The sequence below is a fragment of the Myxocyprinus asiaticus genome, chromosome 38, assembly GCF_019703515.2.
Source record: "Myxocyprinus asiaticus isolate MX2 ecotype Aquarium Trade chromosome 38, UBuf_Myxa_2, whole genome shotgun sequence".
NCBI lineage: Eukaryota > Metazoa > Chordata > Actinopteri > Cypriniformes > Catostomidae > Myxocyprinus > Myxocyprinus asiaticus.
Genome location: NC_059381.1, coordinates 5,347,235 through 5,368,325, shown reverse-complemented (window position 1 = coordinate 5,368,325; position 21,091 = coordinate 5,347,235). Strand labels below are relative to the sequence as shown.

At 37.0% G+C, this 21,091-nt stretch overlaps 2 protein-coding genes across 2 annotated transcripts; one reads left to right on the top strand and one right to left on the bottom strand.

The window, feature by feature from the left end:
- The first annotated feature begins 852 nt into the window (after positions 1 to 852).
- LOC127428462 (GTPase IMAP family member 8-like) lies at positions 853 to 7,943 on the top strand. The gene is made up of 6 exons (XM_051676848.1): positions 853 to 1,196; positions 1,385 to 1,450; positions 1,853 to 2,464; positions 2,616 to 2,666; positions 5,399 to 5,461; positions 6,168 to 7,943. The coding sequence occupies exons 1-6, from the start codon at positions 1,163 to 1,165 to the stop codon at positions 7,550 to 7,552; spliced, it is 2,211 nt and encodes a 736-aa protein (XP_051532808.1). The 5' UTR covers positions 853 to 1,162; the 3' UTR covers positions 7,553 to 7,943.
- Positions 7,944 to 10,958: 3,015 nt separating this feature from the next.
- On the bottom strand, positions 10,959 to 20,714 carry LOC127428466 (cyclin-dependent kinase 9). The gene is made up of 8 exons (XM_051676866.1): positions 20,590 to 20,714; positions 19,757 to 19,870; positions 17,835 to 17,916; positions 16,698 to 16,788; positions 16,256 to 16,422; positions 14,246 to 14,417; positions 13,998 to 14,146; positions 10,959 to 12,005 (listed from the first exon to the last, which is right to left on the bottom strand). Exons 1-8 carry the CDS (start codon positions 20,628 to 20,630, stop codon positions 11,640 to 11,642), a joined length of 1,182 nt encoding a protein of 393 aa, XP_051532826.1. The 5' UTR covers positions 20,631 to 20,714; the 3' UTR covers positions 10,959 to 11,639.
- Between the last annotated feature and the right edge of the window lie 377 nt (positions 20,715 to 21,091).

The following is a 21,091-nucleotide window of genomic DNA, read 5'->3' as shown; positions in this document are numbered from 1 at the left end:
TCTCATAGTCAACATGTTGAATGCAGGAGAAATGGGCAGGAGTAAAGACCTGAGTGACTTTCACAAGGGCCAGATTGTTATGGCCAGACGACTGGGTCAGAGCATCTCTAAAATGGCAAGGCTTGTGGGGTACTCCCGGTCAGCAGTGGTGAGTACCTACTGACAGTGGTCCGAGGAGGGACAAACCACAAACAGGCGACAGGGTGTTGGGCGCCCAAGGCTCATCGATGCACACGGGCAATGGAAGCTATCCCGTCTGGTCTGAAACGACAGAAGGTCTACTGTGGCACAAGTCACAGAAAATTTTAATGATGGTTACAGGATAGAATTACTGGAGGAATGTGTCACAACACACAATGCATCGCACCCTGCTGCGTATGGGGCTGCGTAGCTGTAGACCAGTCAGAGTGCCCATGATGACCCCTGTCTACCATCGAAAGGGCCTACAATGGGCACACAAGTGATGGAACTGGACCACGGAGCATTGGAAAAAGGTCGCCTGGTCCGATGAGTCCCATTTTCCTTTACATCACGTGGATGGCTGTGTACGTGTGCGCTGTTTACCTGGGGAAGTGATGGCACCAGGATGCACTGTGGGAAGACGACAAGCCAGTGGAGGAAGTGTGATGCTCTGGGCAATGTTCTGATGGGAAACCCGGTGTTCGGCCATTTATGTGGATGTGCCACCCACCTAAACATAGTTGCAGACCAGGAACACACCTTCATGGCAATGGTATTCCCTGATGGCAGTGGCCTCATTCAGAAGGATAATGCACACTGCCACACTGCACACATTGTTCGGGAATGGTTTGAGGAACATGATGAAGAGTTCAGGGTGTTGCCCTGGTCTCCAAATTCCCCAGATCTCAATCCGACTGAGCATCTGTGTGATGTGCTGGACCAACAAGTTCAATCCACGGCGGCTCCACCTCACAACTCACAGGATTTGAATGATCTGCTGCTAATGTCTTGGTGCTAGATACCACAACACACCTTCAGAGGTAATGTAGAGTCAATGTTGGGAAGTTGTGTGGAATGTGTGTCATCTGTCAAGTCCAACCAGTTAATGCGTACAGTAAGTTTTGGTATAACACACATATTTCCAGTAATAAAACGAGTGCTGTTTCTGACAGTATAAAGTGTTCATGATATCTCTGTGAAGATGGACAACTTGAGTGAATCATCCAGACAACCAGGTAAATCTGTCAGTTTATAAGTTCTTTTAAATAAAGAGCACATATATATATATATATATATATATATATATCAAGAGAGGAAATAATGTTACAATAATATAACATGCATGTAGAGTTCAACAGCATTTTGTAGTTTAATGTACAGTAAACTATGAATCTGTATTTCTGATATAATTTGCTTGAAACAGAGGAAGATCAGAAACGTTCAGAAGGACTCCTCCTCCTCAGGAGCAGCAAACGTGAACCTCCAAACAGTACGGTTTACTAACATTTAACATAGCAAGATCTTCAACCACTTAAATTGGTTCTAATAATATTTTTTCTTCTTTGGCTTTCAGTAAGAAGAATTATAAATACATTAAACATTCCATAAATTATTCCAGTGTATATCTTTGATGTTTGAATATGTTTTTATTACCAGTCAACAGTGTTTTCAGAATTGAATGAATACTTCTATAAGAACAAGAGATACAGCAGAAACTGATCTGGGGGTAATACCAGCTCTTTGGCTGTGTCTTTTTTGCAACCACAAAGTCCAAGTTTAGTTTCTCTTTCTTTTGAGAAGAGCCCAACAACAACAGTCACATAACAAGCTTCAGTCATTAAAGTGTTGCATGTGTCAATCTGCTTATATAAAGTTGTTTGTGTAATTTCAGTGTCTGTGAAAAGAATCGTGTTACTGGGATCACACAGAGATGTCAAAGCCTCCTGTGGGAATATAATCCTGGGGCGTAAGGTGTTCTCAGAGACACCGGCCTCACTGCAGTTGTTTGAGAGTCATGAAGGTTTGATGTTGAAGAGAAATCTGATGGTCATCAACACTCCTGACCTGCTCAATTCTGCTCTCTCTCCTAAAGAGCAAGATATGAGGACATTTTTCCACTTGGCTTGTCCTGGACCTCATGCCCTTCTGTTAGTCCTTAAGCCTGGCACACTTTCCAAGCAGGAGAGAGATGCCCTCAAAATCATTAACAGTATTTTTGGTGCAGGAGCGTCCGAGTATGTGATTATCGTCTTCATACATAATGATCAGACAGAGTATGTGAGCATTAAAGACTCTGAAGCAGTGGAGTCTCTGCTACAGACCTGCAAACGACCCCACCATGATCTGAAAAGGAAAGGAGACCAATCACAGGTGCAGAAACTTCTGGAGAACATCGAGAAGATGCTGGAGGACAATGGAGGACATCACCTGAGTTTTCCTGAAGAATCAAGTCCTGCTGGGGGAAAAGACTCAGTTGACCAGAAAACAAACAAGCTGTTTCAGGGTAAACCTCTATATGTCTAGTTTAACTGAAATATGGATCATTAAAAATTCATTTATCATTCATTTTTACGATGCAACTCCATAAAAAGTGCAATAGAACTAATAACTTTTATGATCTGTATATGAAATTATTTTTCCCTACTCATTTGAAGGTGCAGGTTCCAGTTTTCGTAGACGGGCGTGTAGCATGAATCCACAACAAAGTGAGTATGAAGTGAATATTCATGTACTGATGGATTAAACACGAGTACAACTGCACCATTAAAAGATATCAGTGGCATCAGGCAAATCCATCCATGATGTTTATTGGAATCAAGATGATGTGAACTTAATTTGTGGGATGTATCATGTCTAGGGATGGGAATCGTAGGGAATTACCTATCCCGATTCCTCTTAATGATTGTGGTTCCTTAACAGTTTCATTAAGGGTTAAGGGGATTCATCTGGAAAGCATCGCATTTTAATTAACATCTGCTAAACATCTCAAAAAGATCAGATTTACAAACATTCTAAACGATAAACATCTCAAAGACATCTGCTGAATGTTTTTTTTTTCTTTGACATCCGAGAGGAAACGTCTTAAAGATGTATTGCAGATGAGCAAACAACCTAAAAAATACGTCTTCCAGATTTAAACATGTACATTAAATAGACGTCTGAGTGATGTGCTCTCAGGGAACAGATCATTTCAGATTTAAACAGAACAGATTCTTGCAAAAGGTGTGTTTACTTTTTTAAACAATATTTTAGTAATTCACGATGTATCATGAGCCTGTGGTGTACTGTTAACACAGTAACAGTTCTTGGTTCAATTTGAGATGGACATGATGAAATGAATGACTTGCAGTTCAGTACATTTTTCATTCACTAAAACGAACCAGCTGAAAAGAGTGTTTCATTTGGGAGGCAGCGCTGTATGTTTCACGCTGTAGATTCAAAAGAATCGGCTCATGAGAGTCATTTGTTTGAGTATCAGGCTACACTGGTCGTGCTGTAGGTTTCGCACTGCTGTTTCAATAGCGGTGTTGCGGTGCCGTTGAATGTCCCGTCCGCGGGAGAATGCATGTTCAAGATCCATTAACAGAACCAAAAGTCATGAAAATCTTAACATGTCTTTCAAAAATGTCCTTCAACAATCATCATCTGAAACATTAACGTCACTCACGATTTAGCCAATTATCAGATATTATTGGACTTGTATATGTAAATCAACTGACTGCACTGCAGTGTTATTATAGTTTGGATTTTTTATTTAGTTTTTATTTCTATTTTATATATACAATTTGTAATTACAATTAAGTTTGTTTTCTCAGTGTTTTTTAATTTCAGTTTAGTTAGTTTTTATTTTAGTATGTTTTATGGCTGCCAAAGCTGAGCGTTTACTGGTGTAATTTAAAAAGTCTAACATCATTACGTTTCTCTGGGCAGTCTTGTGTTACACCTATCTAGTGGTATTTTCATGTTTAATGTGGAATGTAAATGTTGCAAATTTTATAATACAGGGCGGAATATGGGCAAAGTGACAAAAGACATTTAAGCTTGATCCACACTGTATCCATATGTATTTCATTAAATGATTATAAATCATTACTAATCTAATCTTTGGGGAGTATACAATTAAAGGGATATTTCACCCCAAAATATTTAAGTTCTCTAAACATTTACTCACCCAAATGCCATCCCAGATGTGTATGACTTACTTTCTTCTGCTGAACACAAATGAAGATTTTTAGAAGAATATCTCAGCTCTGTAGGTCCATACAATGCAAGTCAATAGGGGCCAGAACTTTGAAGCTCCAAAAAGCACATAAAGGCAGCATAAAAGTTATGCATACGACTCCAGTGGTTAAATCCATGTCATTAGAAGCGATATGATAGGGGCAAGTGAGAAACACATCAATATTTTTTTTACTGTAAATCTTGATACCAGCAGCCTCCTACGCAATCATGATTTCAAGCTCAATTATATTTCCCAGCGCCATCTAGCACTATGCCAACTGTACTAGTAAGTGTAATCAAGCTTGAAATCATGATTGTTCCTGTAGACCGCAACTGCAAGATGTGCAGTGAAAAAGGAGTTCCATTTTGGTCTGTTCTTACCCAAAACAGATTAGATCACTTCAGAAGACATGGATTAAACAACTGGAGTCTTATGTATGACTTTTATTGCTGCCTTTATGTGCTTTTTAGAGCTTCAACATTTCAGACCCCATTCACTTGCATTGTATGGACCAACAGAGCTGAAATATTCTTCTAGAAATCTTCATTTGTGTTATGCAGAAGAGAGTAAGTCATATACATCTGGAATGGCATGAGGGAGAGTAAATAAGAGAGTTTTAATTTTTGGGTCAACTGTCCCTTTATCTTTTTGAGGTTTAAAATTTATGATTTTACTTTGGGATGTGTGGCAGAGCTCATTTCATGACTACTGATGGGAAAAGCAATGGTATATATATATATCTATCTATCTAGAGAATAATGTTTACCCTGTCCCACTTTACCAGTAGGCCCTGCTGCTTAAACACACCTGGGATTTGGTCAAAAAAGGATCTTCAAAGGTTCTACTTCCCAGTATTGAATGTTCTTAATTTTTGCTTTTGACTAAGGTAGAAAACATCCTAAATTTTCTTCCAAGGTATAATATTAGGTTATGTGTTGTTTGGATCATAATTCAAAGTGTCAAGAAAAGAAGAAATCCCAAAATTGTCCCATTTTGCCCATATTCACCATATTATGTCGAAAACTAAAACTAAAATGAATTCAAGATCATTTTTATTTTAAGTATTTAGTTAGTTTTCATTTTAGTTTTCGTTAACTATAATAACACTGCTGCACTGTCCAAGTCAAACCTACAGTATACCTGCAGATTCATTAACAATTCGCAAACTGTTTATATCACAATTTATTAATTATGTTCTTCATCATCTTTATTTAGACCCTGCTATATCAAGGTTTCGGAAAAAAACAGAAAAACCCAGACCGCTTGTGCGATCAAGTTGTGAGTATTACAAAAACATTATGACACCATTTATATTACTTTAAAAACAAGTCCCATAATGTTTTTTTTTTTTTTCTGGCAAGCTTTTCAAATGTGATGTGTGTTAAAATACTTTATTGGATCACATGGTGAAATGCAAACATATCAAAATCGTACCTTTTATACAAGACAACTCATACGATTTCATACAGCTTGCCATGAGATCGGGTTGTACTACCTGTTTCGCCAATGATAGCTGTTTGAAAACTATTATTATGTTGGCCTGACAAAGGCTTTTCCAAAATCCCTAACCTAAGGCCAAAATTTCTAACATTAACTCCTCTTAGAGCTTTCAAGCTACATCCACCAAACTTGGCACAGACCTTCAGACTGTTCTGGAATTGTGTGCTATATCTTTTCTAACTGATCAGATTTAAGATGATGGTTTATCTGACTGTATATGTGTAGTTCGCAGTTTGTCTCACTGTAATGTCTGTACAGCCGTGAATCTTCAGACTTTTAAAACTAGTTTAATCGTTGTCAAGCCAACATCAAAGTTTGTCTTGACAAACTTTACCCATCTAGTTATTTTTGCAATTCCATTTTAAATGACATGCTTCTAATATATAGCTTAAATCTATAATTCTAAATATTGCTTTGATCTGATCTTGGTGTACAATTTCTGATTGTATCCAATATTGAGAATGTTTGTGTCTGTGATTGACAGCCATAGCAAGCACTAATAAGGGCTTGGAGTGTGTGAGGATCGTGTTGATTGGAAAAACTGGAGTGGGAAAGAGCGCAACAGGAAACACCATCCTGGGACGTGACGTGTTTGAGTCTCGGGCCAGAATGACTTCTGTGACAAGGAAATGCCAAAGAGAGAGTGGAGTGGTCTGTAGACGACCAGTGACTGTGGTGGACACACCAGGACTCTTCGACACAAACCTCACCAATGATGAAATCCAGCAGGAGATCATGAGATGTGTTGAGCTCTCTGCTTCTGGACCGCATGTGTTTCTGCTGGTGATTGCTGTCGGCCCATTCACACAAGAAGAGAGAAAAACTCTTGAACTCATCAAGATGACCTTCGGACAGAAAGCTCAGACATACACTATAGTGGCATTCACACGAGGAGACAACCTAGGAGATGAAGGTATCAAGGACTATATTCAGGAAGGTGATTCACATGTCCAGAAACTGATCCATGACTGTGGAGGAAGATATCACGTGTTTAACAATAAAGAGAAGAACACTGCTCAGGTCGTAAGTCTATTAAAGAAGATTGATTTGATGATGTGGAATAATGATGCCTCTTTCTATGATGACGAAATGTTCCGGGAGGCAGAGAGAGCTATCAGACTAGCTCAGCTAAACAAGGAGAGAGAGGAGGACTTCAGACAAGAGATTGAGGCCCTTAAGGCCAAATATGAGTGTGAAATTAAAGAATATAAAGAAAAACTAGAGGAGGAAAAAGCAAAACTGAAAATTAGAGATCTTCTACTCACGGAGACAGAAAACACACTGTTGAAAAAACATCAAATAACGGAGGGCGGAGCCACAGCAGATACTGAACAAACACAAGCACAAAATAAATCCCAGGAGAACCCTTTTTCAGGAAAACCAGGTCTAGGTAGAAAGAGAATAGAAACAGTACAAGGAGCAACAGAAAAAGAAGCTCATCTAGAAAATAAGAAGCACATTAAAAAATGGGGTCTTGGAAAATGGAGAAAAAGTAAACAGTGGGGAAAAAATGAGATGATTAAAGAAAGCAACGAAGAAGAAATAGTCACAGATCAACAGATCAGCAAAGACACAGACACTCTCAACCAAGAAAAAACCCTGATGAAACCAGGAGACCAGACTGACCCAAAGAAAGATGAAGAAAATATACATTTGCCAAGAAAAACTGAAGATGAAAGGAACACAAAGAAAGAAAAACTTTTGCTTCAGCAGATTGATGAATGCAGGCAGAAGCTGGAAGAGGCCATGAGAAATTACAGAGAGATCTCAGAGATGAATGTGGCAGAACTCAAGAAAATTCAAGAAAGAAATGCTGAAAATATTGGCCGCTGGGAGAAGAAACATGGGATGTCCTGTGTGCTTCAATAACAGTCACACCTGTCCTAGATTAATCATTCAGTTTTAATTGATACATTAAAGAGATGAGTGGGAATATCTGGGAATATCTTTAGACTGGTTTGTTTCCTACTTGTTGAATAGGAGATTTCTAGTGTCTGTTGGAGATGAGATGTCCTCCTCTTCAAAAAATAAATTGTGGTGTTCAGCAAGGATCCCTGTTAGGGCCAGTTTTGTTTTCACTATACATGTTACCTTTTGGTTCTGTGATTCGAAAATACATTTTCATTGCTATGCAGATGACCTACAGTTATATTTGTCGTTGTATCCCAATGATCTGTCTAGTTTAAATGTTCTTCAAGAGTGTATAGCAGATATAAAAAATTGGATGCCATGTAATTTTCTCCAGTTACATTTTTATAAAACAGAGGTTGTTGTAATCTGCTATGATTTATAAAAATAGATATAAATTTGGGTGTCTATTTTATTATTGTATATTGTTAGTTCAGTCTTATTTTTTATCAGTTAAGGATCATTTCCAAGGTGAGACCTTGAGAGTTTTTGGGATAAAGAGAAGCTTATAGATGCTTTAATTTTGTCTCGCTTAGATTATTGTAATGCCCTGTTTTCAGTTTTAAATCCACACACTTTATCACAGCTACTATCAGTGCAAAATGCTGCAGCTAGACTTTTGACACAAATGGGGTCTTTTAATCATTTTACTCTAATTTTAGCTTCCTTGCCTTGGTTAGCAATTCATTTTAGGGCTGATAAGACTTTATTAAATTATATATAAAGTCATTACATGGGTTGGTGCCAGAATATTTAGCAGAACTTTTAAGACCTTACAAAACAGTTAGACCTCTAAAATCTTCTTATCGTGAACTGTTGGCCGTTCCGAGATCCAGATGCAAAACAAAAGGTGATAGAGCATTTTAGTGAAGGCACCACAATTATGGAACAGCCTCCCCTGGGATATTAGATCTAGTGAATCTGTGTCTATCTTTTAGTCTTGTTTAAAAACTCATTTGTTTAGAGACTTGCATTTACTAATTTGGGCTAAAGCACAGAACTGGTAAGCAAAGATTGCCGGTTCAATCCCCACAGCCACCACCATTGTGTCCTTAAGCAAAGCACTTAATTCCAGGCTGCTCTGGGGGGATTGTCCCTGTGATAAGTGCACTGTAAGTTGCTTTGGATAAAAGCATCTGCCAAATGCATAAATGTAAATGTGAGTTATTAACAAGGGAGGGTGTGATATGTTCAGTAGTCTTAGCATGAGTTTCAATCCTTGCAGCTGAATTTGGATTTGAATTTGGATGAAGAAATAATTTGTCAGGGATACCAAAAAAGAGGGAGTTACAATAGTCAATATGGGATGTTACCAGGGCATGAATAAGAACTTAAGTGCTATGCAAGGAAAGTGATGGATGGAGTCTGGCAATACTATGTAAATGAAAACGTGAGTACATGAGATATTATTAATATAAGGACCAAAGGAGAGTAAAACCATCAAATATGACACCAAGTAGGGATTAAAAACAAAATGTTTTTCATTTTGGTTTGTTCTGAGAAAAACCGGCATTTTTTCGTTCTGGTTCAAAGTTCCGCAGCCTCCTTTCCAAATGGTTACCAGTGAGAACAAAATAATAATAATAATAATAATAATTCCTTACATTTATATAGTGCTTTCCTAGACACTCAAAGGGCTCTACATAGTATAGGGGGAATCTCCTCAACCACCACCAGTGTGCAGCATCCACCTGGATGATGCGACAGCAGCCATAGTGCGCCAGTACACTCAACACACACCAGCTGTTGGTGGAGAGGAGAGTAGAGTGATGTAGCCAATTCAGGGATGGGATTATTAGGAGGCCATGATAGATAAGGGCCAATGGGGGGAATTTGGCCAGGACAACGGGGTACACCCCTACTCTTCACAAGAAGTGTCCTGGGATTTTTAATGACCACAGAGAGTCAGAACCTCGGTTTAACATCTCATCCGAAGGACAGTGCCTTTTTACAGTATAGTGTCCCTGTCACTATACTGGGGCATTAGGACCCACACAGACCACAGGGTGAGCACCAGCTGGCTTCCCTAATACCTCTTCCAGCAGCAACCTTAGTTTTCCCCAGGAGGTCTCCCATCCAGGTACTGACCAGGTTCAACTCTGCTTAGCTTAAGTGGGCAACCAGGCGAGAGCAGCAGGGTGAACAGTTAATAATGTTCTTTTTAAAATGGCAGTACTCTGCGCTAAGGGGTGGGTGAAATACCAGTTGCAGTGTTGCCAGATCTCACAAGTGAAACAAGCAACCTGGTCTGGAAAAACAAGCCCAAAATAAGCCATTGGCCCACCAAAATAAGCGAAAATTTTAAAATAAGCATTTTAATTATTTCCGATGTGGTGGATTGATCAGCATAGAAATCATAAGCATACAGTTCATTTTTGCTATCGTTCATTCATTGTTTGTCCTGAGACCCGAGCGTGAGTGCGGTGTGCATTTTCCATTCCCATTTTTGATTTGTATCTAGAAGCCCCTAAGAAACATAAGCATTTTTTTGGGGATTGGTTTCTAAAACATTTATGTCCACATACGTGGAGAGCAGGACTAAGTTGTAAAATTTTAAACAATACCAGGAGTCAATTTTGTTTTATCAAATTATTTGTTTCCAGAAGTGTTGGTTATTCATATTTTTGAGATGTTACAGACAGTAAATCATAAACTAGCATAATTAATTCTGATTCTAAGTAATGACCAGCATAATCCAATCACTGCCAACCATGTTAAAATAAAATGATACATTATAAATTCTGAATCTATGTACTGATTACCATTGTCCCGTATCTGCCAAACATGTTGAGTGATCCAAACATCATCTGCAGCCTGAAACTGAACTTTTTACCAGATATTAGGAGTGAATGCACTTGGCTGCATAGAGAGCTATAGGATGTCATATTGGATTAAACTAGAGACTCTAATCTTTTGACTCAAACAGGTTTTAATGTAAAAACTTAATGAGGTTTCTTACCATATGTAGTTTTGTTGCTGTTTCTCCCAAAGACAAACTCCGCTGTGATCAGTGCCATGTTGTTTTGTCACATGACTCAGTACATCGAAAGTTTAACCCTTTACTGACAGCACAGAGTCTCCTGAACTGAGATCAGTCAGTTTAAATTCAATTAAATTATGCATAGCCTGTAGCTAAGCCAAAACATAATGTCCACTAATGTGGACACGGGGTGTTAGGAGGTTAATATGGCTTTTTCATTATTTTATGACCTGAATGCGTAGAGTAGGAGCAGACACTGTAGGAACACTACACGACGGAGTGTTGAAAATCAGCCCGGAGATCTCCAAACAGAGGCAGAGACACTAAAACAGGGCAGGAAAACTCCAGAAGGGGGTTGGGCCCAATCCAAAAGGAATAGGAGAATAGTGAGGTTGGGAAATGTGGGTTTTATTAGTGTATTATACTTACAAGTAACTTATACACCATAAATCCAACCCAACACAAACAAATGAGCTTCCAAAGTAAAATCATCATTTAAAAAATGTAAATTAACAATAACATCTGAAAAGGATAACCAGGGGTTTAAATAAGTCTAGACATAAAGTAACCTAGATTTCACTTAAAGTATTTTCAAACAAAAATCATCTTTTCAGGATATTAACATCCAATAATAGACTAATTGTGCAAGAAAACAGTCCAAGTACACACTGACATCAGCCTTTGCTGCAACTTTTCACCTTTCCGTCAAAAGCATTTTAACTGTTCTTTTTTTCTCTCCCACAATTAACTGACAGCACAACAATGCAATCATAGTTTTAAGGTTGTTCCTGGATCAGCTCAGTCAGCAGCATTAAGCAATTCATGTAAGTTCAACTGGGCTAGACTGAGCCGCAATCAGTATTGTTTTGTAAACAAGGAAGAGCTTGTCTGAATGCCTACTCAGCGGATGTTCAACGCAGCACTGTTTAGGAACTCAAGAAATGCATAGAAATGTCATATATGTTGTGATTAGGTGAGACAACTAATAGTTCCACCTATTCACCCAATCAGAAGTCTCTCTCTTCTTTTTAACCAATCACAGCCTGTACAAGCCAGTGACCAATTTGATCAAAACACTCTATCAAACTCTGATTGGCTGGTGGTGGCAGGGTTTCTGTTCTGATTGGCTGGCTGTTGAGGCATGTGACCTCTTCTGCGCGGAGGGGCCAAGTATTCAAACATGGAGGTGTTGTGTGTGGAGAGCATGTTTTTGAGGTCAGATGGCATGGGGTCAGACCAGAAGAAGTCGTGGTTGAGCGCGTCATCGCTGTCTATTCTCTGAGCCGGATCCAGAACCAGCAGTTTGTCAATGAGGTCCAGAGCGTACGGATCTTTCACATAAGCCTTCAGTCTGTCCTTCACCTTACGCTTCTGCCCTTTAGGAAGCTCCATCTTCTGATAGAGTTCATACTTCTTGTCCACTTCAGGCCAAACCTGAAACACATCAATAGACATGGAGGTTTGTGATGAGGAGGAGGGCGTAGTCGGGCCGTGATGGTGCACGGCCAGTGCTGAATCAGCTGAACAGCGGGAGAGCGAGATAAAGGGGAGCCAGAGATGCAAGAGAGAGAGACGCATGCGGTCGCACTACATATGTTTGCTTTGTTGAGTTGTACCATTAAAAGTTTATGTTGACCGTTCAGCCGGTTCCCGCCACCTCCTTGCCCATCCTTATACTGTTACAAGGTTAAAGTGTGTGTTTGACTTTAGTGGTTGCTTTATTAATCTCAGTTAATGGTAATTTATAGAAATACAACTGTTCAATCTAAGTTCACGTTAGTTCATAATGCTTTGCTTAAAATAAATGTAATATTTAAACTGTTTAAAGTTTCAATTAAGACTGATCAGCACTGTTAAAATATTGTTTATTGTTAGTTCATGTTAATGTTAACCTTAATGTAAAGTGTTACCAAATTATCTTGATATTTACAAAATGTATTTGATCTGAAATACATAAACAGGGTGCTATTTGGTTTTCAATCAGAGGAACCGTCATTTCAAGCAAACAACCATTGTAGCTGAGCATATTCAAAATATTGAATGCAAGAAAAACACAGTAACAATCAAGCTTTTTTTTTTTATCTAAAAGAACAAGAGGTACAGTGATATTTAGGCTAATAATTGTTATCTATATGCAAAGATATAACAATAAATGATAATAATAAAAAGTAATTAGGCTTTGGATAGTTGCCATTTTCACATATCGATTTTTTCAGGTATAAATAGGGCTGCTTGTTGCACAATAGTCTTTGTCTTTTCAAACATATTTCTCAACACAACTTTGGTAAATTGTGAGTTGCAGAGTTCATTAAAGGGGGTCAGGCACCGGATGTGTCAGGCGGATGACATGACACGCTCTAGAATTCAAAATATTTATTTTCTATGAAGGTACGTAGGCACACACCGCTGCCACTCATTGTCACTGGAGGCTGTTAAAAATTCTGCAGCGGCACGGAGCTCAATTCGCATCATTATCAAAGATGATTATTTACTCCAGTCATTACTGGATGATATACTATGTATATATATATCTTTCATAGAGCCTGCACAGTGTATTTTCAGTTACAAGTATATCTTTTTGTGGTTTGACAGATTGAATGAAAGACCTATTCAATGCAACATAATAAACGTCGCCATTTCTAATAGTTCCGTTTGCACAGTTACACCAGTTTCATACACTAACCTGAAAAATCATCAACTTCATTTTGTTCATTCTTGAAGTACAAAAACCTTAGTAACTTTGGACTGCCACCAGCTCATAATGTTTGTGATATCACCGTCTTGTTCAAGCCGCGACAGGCTTCAGTAAATGTTATGTCACCCCCTTGTGGTCTCCCAAAGCTATTACATCAGACTACATTGAATGGAATGCAACTGGCAGTGAATTGGAAGCACACAAATTAGGCTTCTAATTTAAATAACGGCTGATGTTAATATATCGATGCCTCAAATGTATAGATAAATTACAATAACGTGCCGTTCAATAATCGATAGCTCAATATTTTATGACATCACTTAGCAATATTTACCCATATATATATTCTCACAAAATGTTTTACATGAAAATACAAATAAAACAATCAGTTAAATCAGAGTTTTGAAACAATTAATTGAAAGTAATTTGTTTTAATGATTAATTTGCATTTTTAACTAAACTCAAAATGCCATTTTTACCACTGAAGATTAAATTTGAGACACTATTAAAACATCTGTCTTAGTGCTCTGATTAAAGCAAGTCATTAGACAAGGAAGGATTGTGAAACATGTGTAATGACACAGTCTTTAACTAACATATTAAAAAAATCATAGTGATACGTTGCTTAATTTTATATAGACAGCCAACATTCTTCACAAATATACTGTTTTGATATATATTGCCCAACACTAGTGATTGTATTGAATGAGATCTTTGCGTGTGTGCGTTACCTCTGGTGTAATAGAGCCACATAGCTGGCTGATGAGTGTGAGCTGGTGTTGTTCTGTGTTGCCCTGCATGATGGGGCTTCTGGTCCACATCTCTGCCATGATACACCCTCCACCCCACAGATCTATAGGAGGCCCATAGTCTCGCTCTCCTAAAACAAACAAATACAGTGAGAAATACACTCATAGTTCTTGAGAAACCAGTAAATGTATCCTGCAGATTGTGCATGTAGATGTTTCTCTTGATTTACCCAGCAGTAATTCAGGTGGCCGGTACCACAGCGTGACGACCCGGTTTGTGTAGCGGTTCCCCTGACTGTTCTTGGCCAAACTGAATGCTCTAGCCAACCCGAAATCAGCCAGCTTAAGAACTCCATCTCTGGTGATCAGAACGTTAGCTGCCTTCATGTCTCTGTGGAGGATCTAATAGAGAGACATTTGACTTTTAAACCTCGTAGTAACAGACACACAACAAAACAAATGGCATTTTCTCTTTTAATAATTCAATTAAGAAAAGTCACATTTGCGTCAGATAATCCGTGAATACTGTCATGTACCACATAAGTACCACAACTGTTAAAATTTGAGGTAGACCGATATATCAGTTTTACCTATTAATCAGTGCCGATAGTTGCTTTTTGAAACTTTTTTGTTTTTTATTTCTCCGTGTTACTCAATCTTTCATCATTGACTATATTCATTTATATTTTTATCCTCCCTTCAATGCATATTTTGTTATTTTAATTAGATAAGTATCTAAATTGAAGTGAGGACATGCACCGAAAAATGCAATTATATGGAAATGTACCACATCAACACATAGTGTCTCCAACTTCATATCTTGTGAATAATAATAAATCTTATTCCTCATTAAACCTCATCTGGTAAAGTATCTATATACAAAAACCCTTTATCTGGTGAATGTAGAGTATAGGCAATAAAAAGATGAATTTGATTAATACTTAAATATAGAGCATTTTAACAGAGCCAAGTCTCTGTCATTTCAAAATAAAAGTCCCCGGTGCTTGATTCTAGTTGAAAGTTCTGCATTATGCACCAAATCTTCATTTTTTCTGATTAGTATTGGGATTTTTGTTGAACAGTAAACTACATCTGGAATTTTAGTTATTTTGGCCTCTTATGTCTGTGCCAGTCATATAGGGCTGTCACGGTTATGAAATTTGGCTGACGATTAATTGTCAAACAAATAATTGTGATTATGACGATTAATTGTCTCTTTTTGGGCTTTCATGATTAATTGTCATTTGTTAAGCTGCATGTGTGCTTTATACACCTTAAGAAGTCACTTTTACATATTTAACTTTAAATAATATAAATCAAATAATAAAATTGGGATATATGATTTCCTTTTAAGACTTTGAAAACTTATAAATGAAACGTTTTAAATATCAAAATATTTCTAAATACTTAAAATATGTCTTTTTTTGGTCAACTTTAGTTTGTCAATTTTACAGTAACTCAAAAAATTATATTAAATTTGTTTAAAAAAAAATATTTATATTGCATAATATTATAATATATTATGCAATAGTAAAATATTCCTGTCCTATTTTCTTCACTTCCACATGCTCTTTGATTTGAGCACTTATTTCTCATGAAGTGAAACCTTTAAGATTTTGTTTCATCATTTTATCACTCCACAGAAATAGAGTAAGCGTGTGTCTCCTCCTCTGTGTCACTATGACCAGGAATATTTGCCATTGCACAATTGTTTAAAGTGAAGCCGGAATGCTTTGCATTCACTATCGAAGTTTATATTTGTTTGTTTATATATTCGCGGAAGTCTGGCATGAGCCTCTGTTGGAGAAGCGCTTCACACGCAGGAGCTGATCAGGTTAACGTCCGCAGTGCGGCACAGTGACACTCAGAGTTCAACTGAATCACACACAAACACACTGTTCATTGCATTTATATATTCCCTTAAAATGTCCTTATTTGGCATTAAGATGTGATTGGAATCATCTCAAATAACCGCGGTTAGATCAAATAACCGCGATCAGACGATTATTTAATAATTGCAACAGGTCTACCGTCATAAAAAGGAATATATCATTCCATAAATCAACTTTAAAAACTATCGGTCAATTAATTGGTTATCGGCCTTAGTTATCAGTCAACCTCTAGTTAAAATCTTGTCTGTGCATAAAAAGATACGATTGTTTTAGAAACTGTACAGAAATATCCTATCAGCACATGAATCTTACTATAAATGTAAAGTGCAAGCCGTCACATGGTCTTACCTTGTTTCTGTGTATGTAGTAAAGTCCATTCAGCAGCATCTGCATCACCTTCTTAATCTCAGCCAGAGTGAATTTAACATTAGCGTTGCTCAGCAGCCCAGCCAGGTCATGCTCACAGAAATCAAACACTAGATAGATGCTGCCCTTATAACGGTTAAACTGGGTGGCTGAGAGAGAGAAAGAGAGGGGAAAGTTTAAGTTTAAAGAATTGGATATTCTTTGATATATGCTTTAGAAGAGTAAGGAAGATAAACTTTATTGATCCCTTGAGGGAAATTATGGTGCAATAGCAGCAAAACAGTCAACACTGTCCATACATAGGACTAACAGGAAATAAAATGTAGGCACAATAATACTAAATTAAAGCTGTTTGCATTTTATCTTTAACAGGACATTTATCCTGGTAAAGATGTGCAGTAAACACAGAATTTGAATGCCACACCTTTTGTCCTGCAGATCTCAATGAGATTCACTACATTTTCATGTTTGAGCAGCTGTAAGATCTTGATCTCCCGTAGCGCTGTGATGGGGAACTGAGAAGAGCATAAACACAGTAAACACTCTGAAAGATGACACACAAAACAGTCACATGACAGCAGAGAGGGAATTTCACTTCTTTTGCCCACCAGTCAATGTGTGATAGACTTGCCACAATATCATAATTTTCACACTGGTGCGGTGTTCACGTTCAAACCAACCGCTGGTTGGATGCTAAGTGGTACTCTGGGGTAATTTTCGTTAAGTAAAAGCCTATACAATAACACAAGGCAGCTTGATTTCAAATTTTTTCCTTTTTTTTTTATTTATTTGAACTAAAAATCGAAGTGCAATTCAAATGTGTGTTGTTCAACTTTTTGAAAGATGGCTTTTCAACAGTTGTGAAGGGCAACATCTCTTTGGCAACGAACCTACTTCATCCGTGCATTCTCTCCATCATGGGCTACTGATTGGGTATTTCATTGTATTTGCCCGGACATCACTTATTTTGGGTTGTTGTGAGTTTAATGTTGGTGTTTTATTACCTTTCATCCCAGGACCCAGTTTAGCTGGTAAAGAACATCTGGCTTTCAATGCATTATTTAAATTAATTTATCATGGGTTGCAAACTCTTCATTAGGCAACTATTCTTTATTTAAGGCTACTGTATTGATATCGGAAGTTCCATTCATAAAGTTTCCCCCTTTTACCTGTAAAAGTAAAACCAGTAACACCGTGGCAACCCTAGTGTGTGATGAACGCAGATTCTTACCAGCCCTTCAACATATGTACTAATCATTTTTTTTTATTTTATATATATGTAAAATTGTTCAAATGAATTTTCTGTGTGTTTTTTTTTTATTCTTCTTCACAATTGAGTCCCATTTAAAAGAAATGAACTTAAATTTCACAAAAATATTAACTGAGTGAAAAAGTGGGGTTGTGTTGGAAGTGAACAAATGTGGCCACTCCGAAAACATATTAGCATTTGGCTGATTGACATTGTTAATATACGTGAGAAAGATTTGCGATTTAACCAAAGGCATAAATCTGTATCAAATGAAATAACATTCTGCTCAAAGTTAGTGTTGCATGTTCTCACCCCTTCCTTCTCGTTCTCCATTAGTACTTTCTTCAGAGCAACCTTCTTCCCCGTCTGTCTGTGTTTGGCTTTGAACACTTCCCTACAAAACAAACAGATCAGAGAATTACTAAACCTTAGTTACGCAAGCAAACAAATCTCTTTAATAAAGACAACATACTTACGGTACATCACTAATATAATCATTGTATTTATATGACACTGTTAGTCAATATATCAGCACTTTATTAATTGCAGATTAAATTACAGTGATAATTATAAGGACTTTAAAGAAACATAATAGAAGATGTAGCTTCAACTTTGATCTTACTAAGGCTTATTTCCTCAAGAGTTTTTTTTTTTTTTTTGGTTTATAACAAATGTAACAATTAAGTTTATAAACATTTCATTTTTTGTGGCATAAATAATTCATTTTTATTTATATTTGTCCATTAAACATTAAGTTTTATTAAGCCTTTTAGAAGACGGGGCAGGATTTTTCCCCCGCGTCCCCCAGCAATAAATTTCCCATGGTTTTACTATAGTAATATTGTAGTAACCATGTTTGGAAATGGAAACTATGGGTTCACTATAGTAGTAACCATGACAGTTCCATTTTTGGGGGGGGGGGGTTGGAAACATGGTTTAACTATAGTAATATTGTAGCCCATGGTTTTATGGCGGAAACAGTGGTTTTAATATAGTAACTGTAGTAACCGTGATTGTAGTAGGGCTGCGTCGCACTGCAATTCACATGTCACGATTCAATATATCATGATTCGATTGTGATTCACAAGCTTTTAAATCTAATTCAGTTGGGTTAATTTATGTTATAATGTTCATTTTACTTACAGAATGAAATTCTCTCAGCTAATACTGTTATTATTATTATTACAGGGAATCTTCTAACTTGGTAAATTATGAAAATATTAATAAAAAAAATGTATCATTAGTTTTTCATCATTTTGATCACATTTTAGGTTTTAAAAAAATACCAATTCCATGTATTTGATCAATAAATATGATGTTCTGAAATTGCATATATTACATATTGTTCCATGTTTTTAGTTTTCATGCCTAATTTGTACCATTTACAAGTACTAAAATTGATATGTAGAAAAAGTGCTAAAATGTGTCTTTAAGACCAGCTGCAGGGACTTTGACAGAAGTGTTTTTCATCGAATGAGGTAAGGGAATGAAGTAGGAGGGCATTCATCAAAAAAAGGTTGAGAACCACTGCCCTAGATTGTAGTAACCATGTATTTTTGGTGGAGACCATGGTTTTACTATAGTAATATTGTAGTAACTATGGAAAGTACCCATGTTCTTTGGCAGAAACCATGGTTTTAATACAAATACCATGGTTAAACTATGGTTACCATGCTTACTACTATGGTATTTATAGTAAACCATATTAACAATAAAATTATAATTTTATCACCATAGTTTTCCTTTTCGTTATTACTATTGTATAACCACAAACATCATGGTTAAAATGTGGCTACCGTACTAAAACCATGATAAATGTATTGCGAGGGAACGCAAAACTATTTCAGAGATCCTGTCCTCTAAGGGGCTCCAAAATGTTTTCTTTCCAAAACTATAGTGACTTAAGATACAAAACGAAATTGACTGGTTTGTAATTTTCAACCGATTTTTACTGATGCTTCCGAATCATTCTTGCAATTTTGACAAAACCTCTTCTATGTTAGCCAGTATAGATAATTTTTCCTTAGTGACCAGTTTAAATCAGAAGAATTCGCAACAAAGTTCTAAACATCACAGGAATCCACGTTTAATTTCCAAGGGATAAAACTTTTACAATTTCTTTGTATCCTTGTGTGTGACAAAGATGACTCTCTATTTACCAGCTTTCATAAGTCATACACAAAGAAACAAAGCAATAAGATTAATATTTATTAACACAAGCATCAAATACTCACCCGAAGGTGCCTTGGCCAATCTTTGCCAGCTTCTCATATTTCGAGAATTCATCGCAGAAGGGAAACTCAACCCCATCATAGTATTTAGACATGATGGCAGTCTCTCTGTCCGATCTACAAACACACACACACACAAACTTTTTATAGCATTGTGGGGACTCTCCATAGACTTCCATACATTTTATAGATTTTATACAGATCTATGGATAATTTCTATCTCCTAACCCTAACAGACACCTTTTTGCATCTTTACATAAAAAAAACAAACATCGTTTAGTATGTTTAATAAGCCATTTCCCTCGTGGGGACCGCTGGCTGGGCCCCACAATGTAGGTGATCTCAGGTTTTACTATCCTTGTGGGGACATTTGTTCCCCAGAATGTAGTATAAACATAGTACACACATACACAAAACACGTACACACAGACACAAGCAAACATATACACACACACACACACACACACACACACACACACACACACACACACACACGTTTGTTTTTATACATGCTGGGACCTCGCATTGACTATTAATGTTGTTAAATTAAGCTAATTATGATTAATATATATTTATAGACATATTTATATTTGAAATAAGACATTATTTTGTACTTTTATGAAGATATTTTCATTTTGTGTCATTGCCGATATTTTGTTTCCACAACGACGGCAAAACGTGACCCACACAATATTTGCTTTACAGCACCATTAAAAGCAAATAAACACATTTTAAGCGGTACAAAAAGATGCTATACATGTTAAAGACACACAAAAGTGTTGTATTAAAACTTAAAATTACTCAAAAGTGATAGAAAATCGCTAAAATATACATACTTATCTGCGCCGCCGGAGCTTCCGGTTTTGTCTCGCTGCATCTTTGCTGTTCGTCTGCGGTCCGCCGGACGGATTCAACCGCGCCAAGAAACACTCTAGCGCCACCTGCCGGACAGCGGTCACCTACAGGACATGATGAGCAGCATCTTGAATATCACTAATGGAAGGTTTAGACTCTTTCCAATGTTTTCTAATTAGCTGAATTAGAAACGAAGCTTTTTATTTTCAAAAAAATTTATGTAAAATGATTCAACATGAAAAATCACGGTACACAAAATTCATCAAAGCTTTTTTCTATTTATTTAGTTTTCATCTAGTTTTTACATTACTTTAAAAATACTTTTAATTGAAACCTGTGGTACTTTAAGACAAAGAGTGGGAGCATCTTTATTTACTAATTTCACCATTATCCTCAACATTACAAAAACATCCCAAACACAACCATATTTTAAAATCAGTTTAAGACAAAAATATTTAGACTAAACACTCCTAGCTCAACTAC

What these genes read in the sequence shown, in the direction of transcription:
- LOC127428462 (XM_051676848.1), top strand. Translation starts at nt 1,163, where the DNA reads ATGGACAACTTGAGTGAATCATCCAGACAACCAG. An exon ending in TAGCATGAATCCACAACAAA is followed by an intron (nt 2,667 to 5,398) that starts GTGAGTATGAAG and finishes ATCTTTATTTAG; the next exon opens with ACCCTGCTATATCAAGGTTT. An exon ending in ACCGCTTGTGCGATCAAGTT is followed by an intron (nt 5,462 to 6,167) that starts GTGAGTATTACA and finishes TGTGATTGACAG; the next exon opens with CCATAGCAAGCACTAATAAG.
- LOC127428466 (XM_051676866.1), bottom strand. Translation starts at nt 20,630, where the DNA reads ATGCAGCGAGACAAAACCGGAAGCTCCGGCGGCGCAGATAA. An exon ending in AGCTCCGGCGGCGCAGATAA is followed by an intron (nt 19,871 to 20,589) that starts GTATGTATATTT and finishes GTGTGTTTGTAG; the next exon opens with ATCGGACAGAGAGACTGCCA. An exon ending in GTGGCTCTATTACACCAGAG is followed by an intron (nt 12,006 to 13,997) that starts GTAACGCACACA and finishes GATGTGTTTCAG; the next exon opens with GTTTGGCCTGAAGTGGACAA.